Here is a 20,540-nt window from a genome sequence, read left to right as displayed (position 1 = left end):
TATTTATAGGCCAACAACAGACTCTAAAGCAAAGCTGCTTCATATTTTGCACACAAACTGTTAAAATCAGACTGAAATGACCAGACATCTTGGTAAAAATAAACTTCAGCCACTCTATTCAGTGGCAGTATGTATATGTCCTTTTTACTACCTCACTGTGATTGGATAGTTGATATGTAAAGGTGGATGGTCATGTGTTAATATTGTCATCTGGCTGATGCCAGAAAGCTGCGAACGTTTTTGTAGCTTAGTTTCAATATATGCTTTTTTTTTTTCTTACTACAATCTTAAAGCTACACTGTGTAGGATTTTCTCCCATCTAGCGGTGAAATTGTTAATGACTACCAACTGAATATTACTTTCTAGCCCCTCCCATTCCGAGGGCGTTTTAACTCCTACGGTGGCCGTATTATTTCAAATCTGCCGGCAGTCGCGAGTAATCTCCCCCTCGCATTCGTCACGGCGCCACTGAGTGTCAAAACGCTAAAGGCGAAGCTTGAATTTCCAGGTATGTCCCTCTTTGGCTAATGTATTTTCAAGATGGAGGCGCAACATGGCGGCCGCCATTCGAGCGGCTCGCTCGTATGTATTCTAAATGGCAGACTCTACGCTTACGAGAATACTTGATTAGTTGGTAGAAGTAATTACACATTAATGAGCACATATGATTTTGAAAGAACAAAGTGTTTTTTGCTAAGAATCAACTTAAAAAAATTACACAGTGTAGCTTTAAAGTAACAACATGTAACTTTTCAACCTTCATAAAATATTTCCAAGACCCTTGTGATAGTACATCGACTTACAATAGGTTGAATGAGACGTCTGCCAGAGCCTGACGGGGTCTGTATCGCTTTTACTGGCACTATGTAACTTCGGGGTGCGGGTAGTAACCAGCGCTCAAAAAGAACTACAAAATTCGACTGCTTTACGGCATACGTCACTTCGCCCACCACTTCCTCAAATGTGGCCAACCAGCGCGTCTGTTTTCGTCATGGCTGAAGCAGCAGCGAAACGTAAGAAGCCAAAGGTTTTGTCGGAGTAGAGTCGGAAGAGGAAAAGGGAGAGTGATAAACTGAAAGGCAGGACGAGGATCAATATTGGTCGAGCGTTTGCTCGATGGCGTGAGCTTATGGAGGAGGAGAGTTACCAGACCGATGCTGACTTGGCCGTCATGCTGTTGAACTAGTAAGTAACTGTAAATTGCTTGCATACTATCTATAGTTTTTCTAATCTGTTGTCTGCCTGGCTACGTTACGGAAACTATCTGGTCCTCCATTTATTTATCTTCATGAATCAGCTAGTAGATGAGCGAATTATCAATCTGGTAGCTAGTAAACACTAACATGGTAGTTTTAGATGGTTAGGATGCTATCGCTATCATTCTCGTTCAGATTTGAGCATTGCAATCGACATGCAAATCGCAAATGTTTGAGTTAAAATGTTTAGTCTAATAAACATGTATAAATTATGAAAGGGGGAAGATTAATATTATCATTGCCCATATGAAAAAAACCTGCATGCTTCATATACAGTAACCGTAAATCATTTTACGACAGCGGTAATGGACAATTCCGCTTCCAACCTGTAGGGCGACCGCAGAGGAAAAGTTCCATGTTGTTGCTTTAAAGGTGCAGTATGTAATATTTACAGCTAGTGGTTTAAATGTGTACTGCAGTTCAAATTAAAAATATTGCAGAGAGTTGTTTCACCCGCCCCCTCCTCCTCAGACTCGACGCTGGTTGCCAGATTGAGGACACACAACAGGAATGAGTGCAATTGACAATAGAAGGCGACGAGTTGATTTATCCGTGTTTTAATATGCCTCTGGACATAGAGCTTTTTAGATGGAAAAACTTCCTTCGATTGGCATTTTATGATGACCCATTTAAACCTGTGGCACTAAAAGGGTTCAGACACTTTATTGCTTGTGCCTTGTGCCAATACGTATTGAGTGAGTTTCTTTAGAGGTTTCTACCTCAATTTTGGAGTACATCAGAATACAACACACAGCCTCCACTTCAGATTTCCCATGAGCACCCTTGGTTGATAGTCTGCTGCAGGACTGTGTTTTTATTACCTCCCATTTGTACCTAAAGTGCCCAAATGTGAATCAATACAACGAGAATTGAAAATTGTTGGGGGAATTATGGGAAGGGCACTCAAGGGTTTCAGCCAAAGCATTGCCAGTCAGTGACACCAGAGTCATCTAGAGCCACATCCACACCGAACGACAGTTTTCCATTACGCTGGTCAGTGAAGCAATGGATGCTACACAGAACAAATACGACACTGAGTTTTATGACACATGCGGGATTGTTTTAACAGCTGATACCGTCTAAGGACTTCTTGGTGAAATTTGACCTAGAAAGTAAAGGTTGTGTTTTAGCAGAAGAACTAGAATAGATTCATAATGGATGCTTTGCTTTAGCCTATAATTATTTTTCTTTTAAAATGTACAATTTTCTAAAAGCAATAGATAAAAACTGTGATTATAGTCATGGTTGAAGGCCTCTTTTACCTTAGGGCTGAAATTGAGAAAGTTAATTTTAGTTTCAGCAAAGCTTTGTGACAATACTGTAATCACAAACATTCGGATGGAATTAGATTTTTCGTGTCGGCTGATAATTTTATATGTCGGCGGGTAATTTGCTCCATTATTTTTAGTGAGGTTGTGTCAGGAAAAACAGGTTTATAGACATTTAGATGGCTTTTTACCTCCGAATAGGGTTTGTTTCTGACCTCAATTTACTGTGAGCACTGTAAAAAAAAAAAAGTAAAAAAAAGCCATTCTATGGCTTAAAAGTTTACTGTTGAAATAGAGCCAAATAATCACAGTTATCATTATAATTCAGCTTCTGTGGTAATGGACAAATGCTGTCAGTAGAGCTTAACCTGTATTAAAGCCGGAACAGCTGTCTTCAGCAGAAGTCCTGGATGAAGGGAGATTCTCCAGGGTTTTCATGTCAAATCTTCCTCCTTTCACTCACTCGCTCACTCTCTCTTTCTTTCCATCTGCCTCTCATCATTTCTTTATCTGTGTTCTCATATCAAGGTCAAAACTGTTATATTGCTCTCTTAAAAACCTGGTAACCAGAAATATACCCTCGTGAGAATTTATGACCGTGTAAGAGAAACTGAACAATATAAGGACCTTGCAGGAGTTACTTCGTCTTTTTAGTTGCTTCAAGTTGCATATTCTGGACAAGAATTGAAAATATGTCATCATTACTCACCCTTCTCATTCGTTAATATTAGTAAAGCTCATTCTGAATAAAATTACTTCTAATTTAATCGGAAAGAACATTTTAGTTAACAAAGTATAAAATTAAACGTTGAATTATTTTGTTATAGTTACTCATTGTACGAGTGCATCCACAATGCGACACAATCAGACTAGCATGTAGCTTAGTTCAAGATAAAGTTCAAAATTATTTTTTATCTCCTTGTAAGTAAACTAGTGAACACCCTCACTAATATACGTCCCCTCCTGTGTGTGTATCTTTATAATCCACCGGATCTATTTTCTTACCCCAGTGGGAGAACTCGGAGAACCGGAGGTTTGTTTTGAATGATGTACGCTGTCAAAATAAACATAGCAATGGTCTGGCAACCACCCAGAACACCCCAGAAACTGCACAGCAACACAAACAACCAATTAGAACACCTTAGGAAACTACATATAAACCCCCTGGCAACCACCCGGAACACCCCAGAAACCGCATAGCAACACAAACAACCAATCAGAACACCTCAGTAACTGCATAAACGCCCTGGCAACTACCCGGAACACCCCAGAAACTGCATAGCAACACAAACAACCAATCAGAACACCTCAGTAACTGCATATAAACGCCCTAGCAACCACCCGGAACACCCCAGAAACTGCACAGCAACACAAACAACCTGAACACCTTAGTAAACTGCATATAAACGCCCTGGCAACCACCCAGAACACCCCAGTATCATCATAGCAACATAACCTGAACACCTCAATAACTGCATTTAAACGCCCTGGCAACCACTTAAAACACCTCAGTAAGTGCATAGCAACACAAAAAACCAGTCAGAACACCTCAGTAACTGCATAGCAACGCCCCGGCAACCACCTAGAACACCCCAGAGTCATCATAGCAACATAAACAACCTGAACACCTCAATAACTGCATATAAACACCCTGGCAACCACTTAAAACACCTCAGTAAGTGCATAGCAACACAAACAACCAGTCAGAACACCTCAGTAACGGCATAGCAACGCCCTGACAATGACCTAGAACACAGTAACAGCAACATAAACAACCAATCAGAACACCTCAGCATGTCTCAGCTGTGTCTCATACCTAGACAATAGTGAAATGAAATCAAATGGAAAGCTGAAGTCTCCTGCTTCTCAGATATTTCTCCTCAGGGATTAAGTAAGTTATCTCATGAGTTCGAAGTCGAACTGCTCCGTTCTACCAAGATCTACAAGGTCTGCTATTAGATCAAGTCAGAGATCTCAATATGAACTCAAATATTCCCATGCAAATCATCTATGCTGCTGTGCATTTTTATTTTACAGTCAAGAATCGAGACCTCGTGAACTTAGAAAGGGTATCAAGAGGCACGGCTGCATTTGCGCCCATGTTGTGGTCATTCTTGCACTGCGTGATGTCTTTCAGCTGTCTCAGGTGTTGTTTGACAGGTCTCCGTCTTTTAGCTCGAGGAGAGAGTGGGTGGACCCGGACAGGCTGCCGCTGTAGTTTTCTGAGCATAATAAATTTCGACGTGTCTCATTTTAAAAGCATCAGGACACATTCTCCCCCCTGCGCCACAGAAGGACATGCGTCACCGTCTCTGTTTGACCTTGATATCACTCTTGGCTTTACTTTTAAGGTAATTACATTTTAATGTTTTTTGAATAAAAAAAAAAAAGTCCTCGCAATCGCATAAAGAATGAAGGAGGAAACATTAGACGGATGACAGAAGAGGTTGATGATATTTTATCAAAACGAATACCTTCTTAGTCATCAGCATGTGGGAAAAACTTGTATTATGTAAATCTGACAGACTCTAAATAATGAATAGTGAGGGAATATTCTGCTTTAATAATACACGTCCAGGTAATCGCTAGCGGCCTTGTTTTTCTTTTTAGGTCAGGGGTTCCGAAACTTAAAGGGACAGTTCACCGTAAAATAAAAATCAAGTCACCCTGTTGTGGTTTTAATACCGCATTATTCCCTTTTTCCTTTTATGGACCAAAAAAGGAGCATTTTTAAAGCAAAAGTATCACAGAATGATCCCATGTGAAATATGTTGTATATTCCAGTGTACGATATTCATTTAACGTATTATATAACAAAAATCTTGACCTTGGCCGTTGGTCCTCTGTGTATGTTAGTGTGACTCTATTAGCGCCGTAGTTCACTCTGAGATATTCTCTTCACTCAATTTCTCTTCAAATCAAAAGAAATTGGATTTTTTTTTTATCTAGATTTCTCTCAACTTTTGTGCTTTTTCTGGGCGAGTCGAAGTAAACCCTGGCGCTAACAGTCAGACTAACATCTACTTTACAACCTCAATGTCTTTAAAGGCACACTATGCAAGATTTGTACCTTAATATAACAGCTTCAAAATAATTTCGATGGTAAACAAGCTCGTAGTTGGGCGAATCATCCCGATAGCAAAGCAGGAGGGGGACGCCGCTGGCAAAACCAGCGATGCAAGTTTGAGAGGTGGTGCCCCGACAAATCTCGCGAGAATCACGACTTGCTTTACGGCACGACGTCACATACATCAACAACATATTCGCAGCCTCTATGGAAGACATTTCAGACGTGAATCATGGCAGAGTCAACGAAGAAAGCGCAGTCGGAAGAGTGCAGACGGCTCTGTGTGAGTGGTGTTTACGACAGTAACGTTAAATAAAAGTACTCCACAGCGACTCTAGGGGGCGCTGTTTGAGAAAAACAGAAACTACATAGTGTGCCTTTAACTTCTCTTCTGGACATCAGCACAAAGAAGTTGTTGTCTGTGAAAAACATTTATTTCTCAGATGAAAGTCAGTGCAATCAGATACAAAATGAACGCCCTAACTTACGGGCCCTGGGTGAGCTCCTTCGCACATCACATGAGAACTGTAAAGCAAAGAGAGGTCATCGTAGATGGCAGACCGTTCCACAGACATTCCTGTCATAGAAGCTTCAAAGCATAAACTGGGCCTCGTCCATCAAACAACACAAGCAGAACGAAATGTTTCATTTGTTCGTAAAGCCATTTTTGCATTATTTGTCATATTCACTTCAATAACAACATCCCAAAAACAAGTTCTTCCTGATTTTTTTCCCGCTCTCCAGGTATTTTTTTCATTACTCGATTTTATGAATAATTTACATGCATGTGAATTTCGTGCATGTATTTTGTGATTGCAACAATTTATGTAACTCACGTTTTATGTAATATTTACATGGAAATCATGTATTACAACAACCAAAATCTACATTAAAAATATTTTACAAACAATTTACAGAGACATAAATAAAATGCAATTTCCATTAGAAGGGCTGAACGTGTTTTTGGCAGTGGAATGGGGGGGAAAAACGCAAGTTCTCGAGATGTGTCTTTTAAAAGACATATTTTAACTTGTCATGCGTAAGATGCTACGAAAGATGCAAGGTCAAACACGTCCGTTTAGCGCGTTTACATGGAAAAATGATGGAAAAACAGACATTCTTTCTGCTTGCATAAACGTGACAGTTTAAAAAATGACATAAAATTTACATAAAAATGATTTTACAAACAAATTCATTCGACTTGCATTTCATGAATGAGGCCCTTTGATGTCAGCTTTCAAAATGTAAACATACAAAATAAAAATGTAAAGTAAAAACGTAATGGCAGCAAACATTGTAGTGCATTTTAACCATACTTTCATATTTGTGTCATACAACATGCTGTATTTACATGCAAGCATTATTTGACTGGTTTATTTATACGTCTGGGTATGTTTTGTTCGTAAACCGTTAGCAAAGAACATGTTCAGGCTAGCAGCAGTTGGGCAGAGTCGGTAGAAACTTCCGGAAGAACTTCCTGAACTCCGTGTTGAAGACGGTGTAGATGATGGGGTTGAGGGCGCTGTTGACGTAGCCCAGCCAGGTCACGATACTAATGACGAAGCCAGGGATTTCACACTCCTCGCAAAGAGCCCTCATCGTGTGCACTACGAAGAACGGCGTCCAGCAGAACAGGAAGGCACCTGTGGATGGACGGATGTCAGGTGAAAAATTATTCTATGGACACATAAACATATTGTCGCCCTTTAACACTGGAAGGAAACGCTACAACTATGACTATAACAATACAGAGGAACGATATTGTTATTTTTGCTGTAATCCCACTGATTAAGTGCGATAAGGACAATAACTATAAAGTTTTAATAATCGTTCTAATTCTGTGAGAATAAGTTTGTCCTCAACACAACTATTATGATAATGACAGTTGTTTGAGCTCTAGCTAACTTATTCACAAGTTTTCCTCATATTATTCGTAATACTGCTGATTAAGGCCCGTTCAAACCAAGGACGATAACTATAACGATAACTATAACTTTAATAATTGTTCGTATTCTACGAGAATGGGAACGTTCACACCACAACTATTACGTTTACGACACGGGAACGAAATCGTTGAAATCACTTTCAGAAAGATTTTTTTCCCTGAACAATAAAAACATTAACAGCCAATCAGAATCCACTCAACGTTAAAGACCCGAGCATTTAAAGTGACAGACGACAAAATTACAGCGCATGCTTATAATAAACAGAATGAAATCGATTGGTGTGGGCGCTAATATAGTTATAGTTCTGCCATGACAACTCTCGGGAGTGTTTGGTATGGAAGCTTGTTTCCGCCACTGAATAATAAATTAATAATAATAATTGCGACTTTTTATCTCACAATTCGGACTTTTTTTCTCACAATTGCGAGAAATGAAGTCAGAATTGTGAGAAATAAAGTCGCAATTGCGTGTTATAAAGTCAGAATTGTGAGATATAAACTATTCAAAAAAAAAAAAAAAAAAGTCAGTCTTTTTTCCCCTTAGAATTGGACTTTATATCTCACAATTGTAAGAAAAGATGTCAGAATTGCGAGATATAAACTCACAATTATGTGTTATAAAGTCAGAATTGCGTGATATAAGGTCGCAATTGCGAGAAAAAAAGTTAGAATTCTGAGTTTATAAGACGCAATTGCGACTTTATTTCATGCAATTCTGACTTTATATCTCGCAATTCTGACTTTATTTCTCGCAATTCTGACTTTATATCACGCAATTGCGACTTTATTTCAGGCAATTCTGACTTTATATCTCGCAATTCTGACTTTATTTCTCGCAATTCTGACTTTATAACACGCAATTGCGACTTTATTTCAGGCAATTCTGACTTTATATCTCGCAATTCTGACTTTATAACACGCAATTGCGACTTTATTTCAGCCAATTCTGACTTTATAACACGCAATTGCGACTTTATTTCATGCAATTCTGGCTTTATATCTCGCAATTCTGACTTTATATCTCACAATTCTGACTTTATATCTCACAATTCTGACTTTATATCTCACAATTCTGACTTTATAACACGCAATTGCGACTTTATTTCACGCAATTCTGACTTTATATCTCGCAATTCTGACTTTATAACACGCAATTGCGACTTTATTTCATGCAATTCTGACTTTATATATCGCAATTCTGACTTTATTTTCTCAGAATTGCGAGATATAAAGTCAGAATTGCAAGATATAAACTCACAATTATGTGTTATAAAGTCAGAATTGCGTGATATAAGGTCGCAATTACGAGAAAAAAAGTTAGAATTCTGAGTTTATAAGACGCAATTGCGACTTTATTTCATGCAATTCTGACTTTATATCTCGCAATTCTGACTTTATTCCTCGCAATTCTGACTTTATATCACGCAATTGCGACTTTATTTCAGGCAATTCTGACTTTATATCTCGCAATTCTGACTTTATTTCTCGCAATTCTGACTTTATAACACGCAATTGCGACTTTCTTTTTCGGGCAATTCTGACTTTGTATCTCGCAATTCTGACTTTATAACACGCAATTGCGACTTTATTTCATGCAATTCTGACTTTATATCTCGCAATTCTGACTTTATTTCTCGCAATTCTGACTTTATAACACGCAATTGCGACTTTATTTCATGCAATTCTGGCTTTATATCTCGCAATTCTGACTTTATATCTCACAATTCTGACTTTATATCTCACAATTCTGACTTTATAACACGCAATTGCGACTTTATTTCACGCAATTCTGACTTTATATCTCGCAATTCTGACTTTATAACACGCAATTGCGACTTCATTTCATGCAATTCTGACTTTATATATCGCAATTCTGACTTTATTTCTCAGAATTGCGAGATATAAAGTCAGAATTGCGTGATATAAACTCGCAATTGTGAGATAAAAAGTCGCAATTATCTTTTAAAATGTTTTATTCTGTGGCGGAAACAAGCTTCCATAGTTTGGCGTGGTAATGGATATGAAAATGTTAATATGTCTGGTCAAGGCGGAATAAATCTGCTCTTGCCAACACACACACAACACACTGCTGTGAGTAAGTAAGACATGCTGCTGCTATAGAATATACTGTAGCATTCATGAATTACCCGTAGCAGATCTATACAGGTGGACCTGGGGAAGGAGGAGGGTTTCTAAAAAAAGCGCACTGCACTGCTAAGGCAAATGCTAACCAAGTGTTTGAAGGTTGAGCAGCGAGCTCATTGGCTACTGATACAGCAGGAACCAATCAGCTGTGCCCTATAGAGAATGATGTGATTGCAAGCGTTTGAGTTAAGGACCAATCAGCCTGCGCCATCTAGATTTCTATTACAGAACTTTGTATTTATCATTCTTAGTGTGAACAGACTTGAAAATAAAAATCAAACAGCACACCGTAAACAATAAAGTCCATAATATTCATAATAAACTGGATAAAAAATTTAAAAAGCCAAAGAAATCTACAGGATCACATGGATGATACAGCACATTGAACATCTAACCCAGTCCTCTTCATTTTCCAGGCTTTTAAAGTGCACTTTGGAGGCAGTGAATCACTGCAAGACTTCACTAAAATGAATTTCTCAAATGAGCAGGAATCAGAGATATATGTTATTTTATTCACTTCTACTCGGAGAGGTTCCAGACAGACACACAGAGGGTCGCTCTCGTCAGAGGGATATGAAATATGACCCTCCGATCTGTCTTTCCCGCTCCCACTAGGAACCACAGATCTATCATCCGTCAGAAGTGAGAGGACGGAGAGGACAGGTAGGATGGCTGAAAGTCACTGTAAAGGACGTTATGTTTATCCCTGGAGTACCTTGGCTTTTATGCTTTGTTTTATATGGTTTTTTTTTCTTTCTTTATTATCTTTTGAACATGACTGGCCATTGGCATTGTGGCTCTTCTGACATTGTGCAACTTACAACTTAGCCTAGTTTTAAAGTAAGCGGGAATGAAGTACAATACTACATATTTTTGCATGGCACCATTAAACCTATTTGAAACATAATTCTACATTTTAAATATTTACGGAAGCCTCTGATCAAGAGTAACGGTTGAAATTAAATTGCATCAATAATCTTAAATCCTTTAGATATACAGTATGCAGTACAGGCCAAAAGTTTGGACACATTACTATTTTTAATGTTTTTGAAAGAAGTTTCTTCTGCTCATCAAGCCTGCATTTATTTGATCAAAAATACAGAAAAAAATGTAATATTGTGAAATATTATTACAATTTAGAATAATTGGTTTTCAATTTATTATACTTTAAATAATCATTTATTCCTGTGATGCAAAGCTGAATTTTCAGGATCATTACTCACATGTCTGTCACATGTGACATCCAGTCTATCACATGAACCTTTAGAAATCATTCTAATATTCTGATTCATTATGAGTGTTGGAAACAGTTCTGCTGCCTAATATATTTGATGAATAAAAGGTTAAAAAGAACTGCTTTTATTCAAAATAAAAATATATTTTCTAATAATATAAATCTTCTTTACTATCACTTTTTATCAATGTAACACATCCTTGCTGAATAAAAGTATTGATTTATTTTTTTAAAAAGAAAGAAAAAAAATTACTGACCCCAAATGACTGACCAGTAGTGTATATTGTTGTTACAAAAGATTTCTATTTTTAAAACATTTGCTTCCTTTTTATTATTTTTTTGTCTTTTTATTCATCAAAGTATCCTAAAAAAAGTATCACAGGTAATGAATCATCATATTAGAATGATTTCTAAAGGATCATGTGAAAGACTGGAGTAATGATCCTGAAAATTCAGCTTTGCATCACAGAAATAAATGATCATTTAAAGTATAATAAACTGAAAACCAATTATTTTAAATTGTAATAATATTTCACAATATTACATTTTTTTTCTGTATTTTTGATCAAATAAATGCAGGCTTGATGAGCAGAAGAAATTTCTTTCAAAAACATTAAAAATAGTAATGTGTCCAAACTTTTGGCCTGTACTGTATATATACGATAATGTTGACATTTACACTCCTTTAGATTTTAAGAGAGAACATTATGTGAATTTATTACTTTGTTAGCGCCTTTTCAAACCTGAGCTAAACAGCACACGTGTTATACATATCAAATAAAATAATCAAATAAATGCCATTTAAAAATCCCTATTTTGTTATTAATGATTAAGTAGTATTGCATTTCAGTGGAAACATTTTTATCAAGTTACGTGAGGCAAATGTTAGAATAAAGGATCAACTAAAATGCATGCATTCAAACAACTTCTGCTCACGTTTTTGAAAACAACTATTGGATCATCGAAGGTAAACGTCATGTTATTTGACTGCGTATTCCTTGATCTTTACAGAGAGCTCACAACCTTAAGAACAACAAATGGTGCAACCAAATAAAGGACAGTCAGGTCTAAACTAGCTAGCAGTTACTAAGCTTCTAGTGTGGACTTCTGAACAGTTGGTGTGACCCAACCCTGACCTCTCTCTCACTCTTCTACCTCCTCTTTCTCGCCTGTACTCAGATTGACAAGGAGTGAAAGGGATTGGCAAGTACTGTCAGTACTGTACACGGCACAGGTACAGCACTGGCACGTCTCATGAACCCGTGAAGAGGATAAGTGCATGTCTCAATGTGACGACGGCTGCCCCCACTCTGCCTGCTGGACTAAAGTGAGGCTTACATCATAATCGGATTGGAGGATTGCCGAGGAATGATTAGCCAATGAGGGCCAAAGGAGTTCCTCGTTTCAGTAAACGTGGACAGGGTGTTTTTAATCACTAAATATTTTTTTCTCTGTTTTATTTGAACTCACAACGCCTCCAAACTGAGATTATGGTGCATTTTATGGTTAAATCAAAGCTATTTGAAAAGAAATCTAAGACATTCCTCATTCCTTATATGGAAAACATAATTTTTTTTATTCCCTAATAAATAAATTATGCAGAAACGTTGTTTCTTTGCTAACTGCCAGGCAACGGCTCAGCCCACCTAATTTATTGATTATAACTGTGAAGTGCACAAAATTGCAGAAATTAAACATTTACTTTAAATATATATATATATATATATTTTTTTTAAATGGCTAGTTTAATAATAAATTATCCGCCAATAATTTTTTTAATGATAAAAAAATATTTCCTGTAAATTATTATATGTGTGAAGTTAATTTTCAATCTGCAAATTGATGTCTATAAAATCGAATTTAAATAAATAATAATATACTTACACTATTACATACCTCGGGTCGCTAGTGACCCTACACACTTTAAAAAAAAAAAAAAGATTTTCTCATTATATTGTTCAGAATGAATATGAATGAATGAGTGGAAGTGAATAACGTCCCGGGTCGATAAACACCCGAGGAATGTGTTTTAAGGTCAATAAATTAATTCATGTAGTCTTTGAAATAATACAGTGCCATAAAAACTAGAGTATAGCCAGATGTGTCAACTTCTGTATTTCACATCAACTAACTTACCTACTACAACGGGAAGCACCCTCATTGCTTTCCTCTCCCTCCTGTTTATTTTCGTCCCCTTCCTTTGCCGGTTCTGGTTTTGATCTTTGCAGTTCCCAGCAGGGTAGGCGAGCATGGACACCGGATCTGGGCTGTCAGGATCGGGGTACTGATCGTGGTCCAGGTCCTCCGTGTCAGTGAGGTCTTTCTCGATCACAGGCGGCAGAGGGGGGGGCAGGCCAGACAGGGGCGGGAGCGAGGCGGCGGCCTCCTGAAGCTTTCGGCAGGTCTGCATGCTGTTCCTCAGTCGGGCCTTGCGCGCCTCTTCCCAATTCCTCAGGCCCCGGAACATCCCACAGTACAGCAACAGCATGATGGGGCACGGCACGAAAAACGAACAGACGGAGGAATAAACCACGTAGTTGTTGTCCTCCAGCTTGCATTCGCTGTTGTCCCGGTTGGGGACGTCGTTGATGCCGAACATCACGGGAGAGGCCACGGCTAAGGCCAGGATCCATGTGGCGGAAAGCAGGACAATCTGTCGCTGGTCCACATGTTGGCGGTTGTAGTTAAGCGGGACAAAGACTGCGATGAACCTGTTGCAAACCATGAGGAATTATAATGAAAAACTATTTAAAAACCTTTCTTGACCCTAATCAACACCTTCCTTTCATCTTTAAATGCTAGCTGGTCGGATCTCTCATTGGCTAATTGAGTTGACCCAATTGTGTGTTGACCTGATATTTCCCTGAACCCTCATCTGCTACAGATAACACCACTCGTATCCAACGACCTGTGTGTATTTTAGAACGTGGTTTCACTAAACCTGTGAAATGTCCAGGTCATTATTCTCACCCCAAAATTCAAACATTTTTCATTATTATTATTGTGTGCCTTTAGTAAAAAAAGAAAAGAAAGAGAAAACTACCACTTTTGGTACAATAATTTGGGGCAAAAAGTCCTTAAATGTCATAAAAATACATTGTGTGTGTGTGTGAGTGTGTGTTCTTTATGCAAAATAAACTTAATGAAAAAAAATAATTATTACTGTATGCCTATTATTAAAAAAATTGGAAACTACCACTTCAAAAAAAAAGTACAAGAATACATAAAAAAAAATATGGGGCTTAAGTGCTTAAATGTCATATACATTATTTAATAATAATTTTCTAATAGTATGTATTTTATGCTAAGTAAAAAATAAAAAATTGGGGGGGTGAAGTGTTAAGTATGATATGTGAGATACACACATAAATGTCAGATTCATGTATATTATAGTTTTATTTAATAACTGTTCTCTATGAAATTTCAAAGCTGCATATCATCTCCATATCAGTGACAGAAGAAGCCACTATTGCTGAGCGAGTACATTTCTAAACAGGAGTGTGAACCCTGAGGCATCTCCCGGCTCTGGACGCATATGGCTGTTACACAAATCAAACGCAGCGGTGTCCGTGTATCTGTTCTCAACACAGTGCTTTTTCATGCTGATTCTGTGGCGACTTCTGCCAAGTGGTGTGTTTGCAGCCTTTCCTTGCATAACAAGTTTCATGCTGTTGTATCTCCCGTGCGCCGCCCTGAGCATATATCTCATTAATCTCTCAAAACACCGTCTGTTGAGCCACATCGAATGGCAGGAGGGACAATAATGACCCTCCGGTTGACTCGAATCGCCAGGCCGGCGACGGTGTCTAACGATGAATCCGGTGTAATTCCAAGATACTTGGCAACTTAATGCCATTTAGTTATTCTGAATACATTTTTTCTGCCTGTATCTCTACCAGTCTCTCTTTCTTTTAAACCTAGCGGGAAGCTATGAACTTTTATTATAAATGCTATTTCATCGTGTCTTCAAACAGAACCACAATTAGGAAGGTAACCTGCTGTGACCCTTATCGCTCTCCAAAATATAAAACTATATAGCTGTGCAAAATCAGTGCACTGCATGAATTTGATTCATCGATCCTCGCCCTAGTTCAGGCGTCAGACTTTAAAGGCTTGTTTTACGCATTTCGTGTCACAGTAACCGCAGCCGCGCACATACTTTAAGCTTTCACGCAGCATTTCTACAGCTCTATATCCCAAATAAAGTGTCACCACTGTGGGTTTTTCCTTTGATAACGACTATAAATAATTTAAATGTTTTAAAGTGGGTGCAAACTATTTCAGCATGATATCTCATTTGCATTAGGATGGAAAACATGCTTGCATACAAATGGTAATACATTTTCTCGAAGTTGCTGTTTACAGCTGGTATTAAGATGCGTTTTGGTCGATCGGATCCAAGTAGACGAGGGAGACACATTCCTGTTTACACCTGGTGTTTTAATCTGTATTTAGTCTCTTTTGTCTCTTTATTTAGTCTCTTTTGACCACTTCTGTCCAGATTTCTTCGGGGGAAGGATCTATGGGTGAGTAAATGTATGGGATTTTCAGATCTTTCGATCTAATGATGTTTATATATGAACGTAGCCAGAGACGATGGAAAAACACACGGAGAACATCAGCTTTAGTTTCTGCTCTGACAGACACAAGACCAGCCGAACGCTGTGAGTGTGTGTTAGAAATCAGGAATGGAGAGAGAACATTGTGCTTGGTACATTTTTCATCTTCAAACCAAACTTGGGTCTCCAGCCGATAAAGTTTAAATCCCGTCTGGCTCGAGGTCTTCTCATAATGTCACTCATTAGATCAGTAGACGGAGAGAAGACGGTCTTCTGTGGCTGTTTGAACACATTCGTCCACATGAGTGTTTACACTACGAAAGCAATCCGGTCTAATGTGTTTTCAACTATATCTGGAAGTGTTGGAATGTGGACAAGCTCAAAACGCATTTTAATACCAGATGTAAACAGGGCCTAAAGTGTAGCTATTATCTACTTAAACCATGCAGATTCAGTCCAAACTGAATTACAATTGACCGTTCGCAAAGACCCGCCCCCTTTAGTTACTGTTGCTATGTCCGACAAGCCACGCCTCTCTCACGCCACACCATGTTCTCACGCAGTGAAACACACATCGCGGAGCAGAGAGACTGACAACACACTGACAGACAGGACAGGCCAGGTCACTTTTGATATGAAACAAGTCTCAACTTAAAAATTTTGGTAATTTTTTAAAGAAATTTAAACGGTAAATACCGTTTTGTGGCTCTTTAATGTGTCTGACAGATCGCTTCTGTTAAAGCTGCTCGTGAACCGATCATCTCTTCCTTCTAGTTCATTTATAGCATCAAATAAACATGAATGAACATCAGAAGGAATGTTGTTTTAACTGCGGAAAGACGTCAGTACACACGTTAATCTACTAAGACTGCTTTGTCGGACAAAAATGGCGGATTCGGCGGATGGCCTTTATGATTGGTCAGATCGCCTGTCAATCAAACTCCCTGCGAAGGGTCAATTGTTTTAGTTTTTAATTTTAGTTAACGATATTAACGCACAGACACAACGTGTGCAACAGCTCGATGTCAGACCCACCTGTCTATGCTGATGGCACAGAGGTTAAATATGGAGGCGGTGCAAAGCATCACGTCCATCGTCATCAGTCCATCACAAAGGGTCATATTAAGGGACCAAACTCCATCCTGGAACTGAGAGGGAGAGAAAATCATCACTGTCTTTTACTCTTTACCAATTTGTTGCTTTCTTCTCTCATACATGCCATGTTTTCCTATCATTTCATGCCCAAAGACGTCTGAGAGCCATCTCTGACCTCTTTCACCTTCCCCTAACCTCCTGTTCACAGCGGAGCGACTGTGCGAAACCTTAATTTCCCTATTATCCGCTTGGCGTTGTCACAACACACACACACACACACACACACACCACATGCTCTCAGGCTGATGGTAATTTAGTACCTGATGTGCATCATGTGTTCTAAAAAAAAAAAAAGATAAAACAGCAGAGAGGAGGATTTAATGGCATTTTAATTATTGGCCAGGAGATGAGGACAGATCCCTAATTGCTTTTTGGTAATGGCCTCTCTCCCATGCCAACGAGCACCGTTCCCCCCACAAGTGGAAGCCATGAGATCGTGGTGAGGGGACTCATGTAAAATTGTAATTAAGCCACGGCTGACTCACTGGAGCTTATTTTTCTCTGTGTCCTTGTACTGAAGAGCCAGCCAAACAACCATGAGTCGTTTGCTTCGCTCCCGGTGACCTTGTCTCCGCAGTCTGGGGCCCTCACAATCCAGTCTAGGGGATACGATAACTAGCATGGCCCCGAATGTCCGATCGACAGTTATTATGGAGGCCTCTTCAGTGGAAGGCCTCGCGCCCGCATCCCGGGGTGACAGACAATGTGTGTTGTGTGATGTGTGTTCATGATGTCCGCTCTGGCAGAGACAGACAATCTCAGCAGCAGGGGGCCGTTGCAGGCCGGATGAATGCAAGTCTGCAAAGTTTTTCACGCAAGGGTAACAATTGAGCATTGATGCTAAGTTCGTCTCGCGATTTTATGGAACAGTGTCAGGTGATCAGATTGATTAAGTGTTAGATGATCTATAGTCAATAGATGAAAGGTTACTGTTATCATAGAATTGGCAAGCTACTATAGTTACTGTTGCTACAAGAAAACCGTTTTAGCTACTAAGTTTTATGTTCATGTGTGTGTATATATATACAGTATACACACACTTAATATTAAATATTTAAAAATATATATTGCATAAAAATAGCACGTATCAACTACTAAGTTTTATGTTCACACACAAACACACACATATTGGTGTGATACACACACTCAATATAAAATATTAAAATATAATATATCTATTGTATAAATATAGCATGAAATCAACTTATTTTAATTCAGCAATTATTTATAAATGTTATTTATATGCATTTCTGACTTAAAATAAACTTGGTTTACAAGTACAGACATGCTAAAACCAGCATGAAAGTGGCCAATGCTTACAGTGGGTCATTTAAGATGATCACCAGGTAAACCAGCTTAGCGGGGTTTTACAAACCTGTTTGTTTTCTGGTCACCTTGCAAATACACAATATTGTGATTAGAATATCTAGCTAATGAATAATCTTAACTCACCTCTGTATACACGAACAGCGGTAATACCAGGACAGCCAACAGCAAATCAGCAACAGCCAAACTGACTATGAAGTAGTTAGTTGTGGTTTTCAGCGCTTTCTCCGTGTAAACGCTCAGACACACCAGCACGTTCCCACATATGATGATAATGATCAATAATACCCCGAATATGAGCGCTGGGAAGTTGTAGTTCGTGGTGTGGCTGGAGATGGTGAGGTTGGCTGGCATGTCTGCCTCTATAATAACCTGTCATCTGGGAATCCTTTGATAAAACTGACCGTTAAAACCCGTTTCTTCTTAGCCATTATTTGAGCGCTCCTGAAAACTCCGACCCGCGTCCCATTATTTTTTGTCTTTACAGGAAAAAAGACGTTGAGAGTCCCAGTAAGCTCTAAGATCATCGCTGTTCATTCTTCGTTGTTTGACGCAAAAGTTTTCTGTCAGGTTCACACACAGCCCGAGCTCGCGCTTCTATTTCCATCCACCTGCGCGCGCGTCTTAAAGCGGCTTATAGCGTCGCGCTGTTAATATCTGAGGCGGTTCATTATATTGACGCGAGGTTATTGAAAACGCTTATCTTTATAATAACATCACTTGTTAAAGTTAGTGAATAGGGCTGTAAATAAAGCTTCTCGGCGTTTCACCGGTTGTCCGTCCGGTGTCTCTCCGCTTTAGTTTGACCGAAACGATTCACGGGAGTGATAATCTCGTCATCTCTGACGGGTGGGTGTGACATTTCCCCCGAGTGGCTTAACTAAGGATGGAGGTTTAGGCTCAATCTTGCGTTCTTACAACACTAAATAATCACTTATATTACTTTTAGTCCAATGTGCGTATAATAGGGGTGGATTTATGTTTTTTCGACGAGCGTAATTTAAATTGTCTTTGCCTTTGCCTTGTAAATTTGATGCAAAGGTAGTAGCCTATAATACCGGTTAATTATTAAAAATTAAAAAATTATTAAAAAAATATTAATTAATAAAAAGTAGTGGAGAAGGGTAGGATTGAATAAGCTTATGCTTCTTCCTACTCCTTTTCGGACATGTATAAGTTAAAATTGTTTTTGTGTTTTTTTTTTTTAGTTTAAAGGAAAAAAAAAAGGAAAACAATGTATCATTACTACTATGATTGTTTTTTTCTTGTTGTTGTTTTTTTTTTTTTTTTTTTTTTTTTTACATGTTCGAAATAAAGGTTTTCATTCATTCATTCAATACTAAGTATAGTGTTATAAATGTACATACATTTAAAAAAAAAATGAAAATATGAAAAAACTTTGCAGGATTTACGATGCTGAGGACCGTTAAAAATAGTCATTACAGTCTGTGAACTTCTGCTTCTGATTTGTTTTCAGTATATTTTTTCTGTCCTTGTATTATCTTATTATTTTTCAAGATTTTAAATTAAAGTGTATATCATTGTTATGTATGAGGACAAGTTAAAGTCCCCATGAAATCAAAATGGAAGTTTTTTTGAGCTTTTAGTATGAAAATGTAAGCCTTATTGTTATCTATAAGCTAGTGTGCCCCAAAACAATGACAAAATGTGCATTTAGAAGATATAAGCGTTTAAAACGTACAATCTATCACTTTCGCCAATATGGATCAATGATTTTGATGACATTACTCTGCACTTCAGATTCTCACCAGATTCTGTCCAATCAAATGCTCTCTTGAATCTGAAGCTCCTCCCCCTACATTATAATAGACGCTGAAGCTGCGGCTAAAATCAATCACTTCTTCACACATTTGCTGTTTTCTACATGGTGAATGGCACATAGTGCACTATGTAGGGAACGATTCAGACAGTGTAAATATGCGAATGAAGCCTGGTTTCACATTAGTGTCACGCGAACTGACGCATCTCCGGCACAGAGCGGATCATATGTGCAAGTCATCGCTGACCACAAAACATATCGGACCCAACTGAAATCTACACAGAATGCAGTATTTTAAAGCGATTAGGAGGAGAAACGATAGAGATTAGAAGGAAACTGCGGCTTTATCGTGCTCAACAGCTCTGGCCGAGCCGTGATATAAACAAAACGCTATTGGCTATTTTAAAAAGGGGAGGAGCTGATCGATATGTCCCGCCCTGTTTTCCTTTTTCAGTGGAAATGATGTCAACACATTGAATAATGCTGTGCATTTTAAGGCACTTCAATGGTCCCTTTAATATGAGTTCTAGCGTGCGTAAATAATAATAGCCATAATAATAGGCAATAATAATAATAATAATAATAGAATATACGGAAATATGTAGTTTAAAATCATTTTCGACAGAGTTTTGCATGTCCCACTGCAGGATGCATATGTTGTGCCAGCAGAACAGGGCTTAAACAATGGATTGTGTGTTTGTGGTTTGTAAAATGGCCAGTTAAACATTTGTCAAAACAAATTAGCGCTGCTTTCATTTGGGCTGTTGTGAGTAGAAGTTCCCGCAGGTGTCTCTTTGTGTCCGGT

The 20,540-nt window shown here is 38.4% G+C and overlaps 1 protein-coding gene across 1 annotated transcript; it reads right to left on the bottom strand.

Annotated features, from left to right (window-relative positions):
- Positions 1-5,839: 5,839 nt before the first annotated feature.
- drd4a (dopamine receptor D4a) lies at positions 5,840-18,330 on the bottom strand. The gene is made up of 4 exons (XM_082159151.1): positions 18,082-18,330; positions 16,510-16,622; positions 13,052-13,626; positions 5,840-7,234 (listed from the first exon to the last, which is right to left on the bottom strand). The coding sequence occupies exons 1-4, from the start codon at positions 18,307-18,309 to the stop codon at positions 7,023-7,025; spliced, it is 1,128 nt and encodes a 375-aa protein (XP_082015277.1). The 5' UTR covers positions 18,310-18,330; the 3' UTR covers positions 5,840-7,022.
- Between the last annotated feature and the right edge of the window lie 2,210 nt (positions 18,331-20,540).

Source organism: Leuciscus leuciscus (assembly GCF_965113295.1).
Source record: "Leuciscus leuciscus genome assembly, chromosome: 25".
NCBI classification, from domain to species: Eukaryota; Metazoa; Chordata; class Actinopteri; order Cypriniformes; family Leuciscidae; genus Leuciscus; species Leuciscus leuciscus.
The sequence above is the reverse complement of the archived record's forward strand: the minus strand, read 5'-3'. Positions and strand labels throughout refer to the sequence as shown.

Coding starts and splice junctions, on each gene's coding strand:
- drd4a (XM_082159151.1), bottom strand. CDS start 18,309: ATGCCAGCCAACCTCACCATCTCCAGCCACACCACGAACTACAACTTC. Junction 13,627..16,509: donor TGTGCCATCAGCATAGACAG/GTGGGTCTGACA, acceptor GGTTTGCAACAG/GTTCATCGCAGTCTTTGTCC. Junction 7,235..13,051: donor GGTGCTTCCCGTTGTAGTAG/GTAAGTTAGTTG, acceptor GTCCATCCACAG/GTGCCTTCCTGTTCTGCTGG.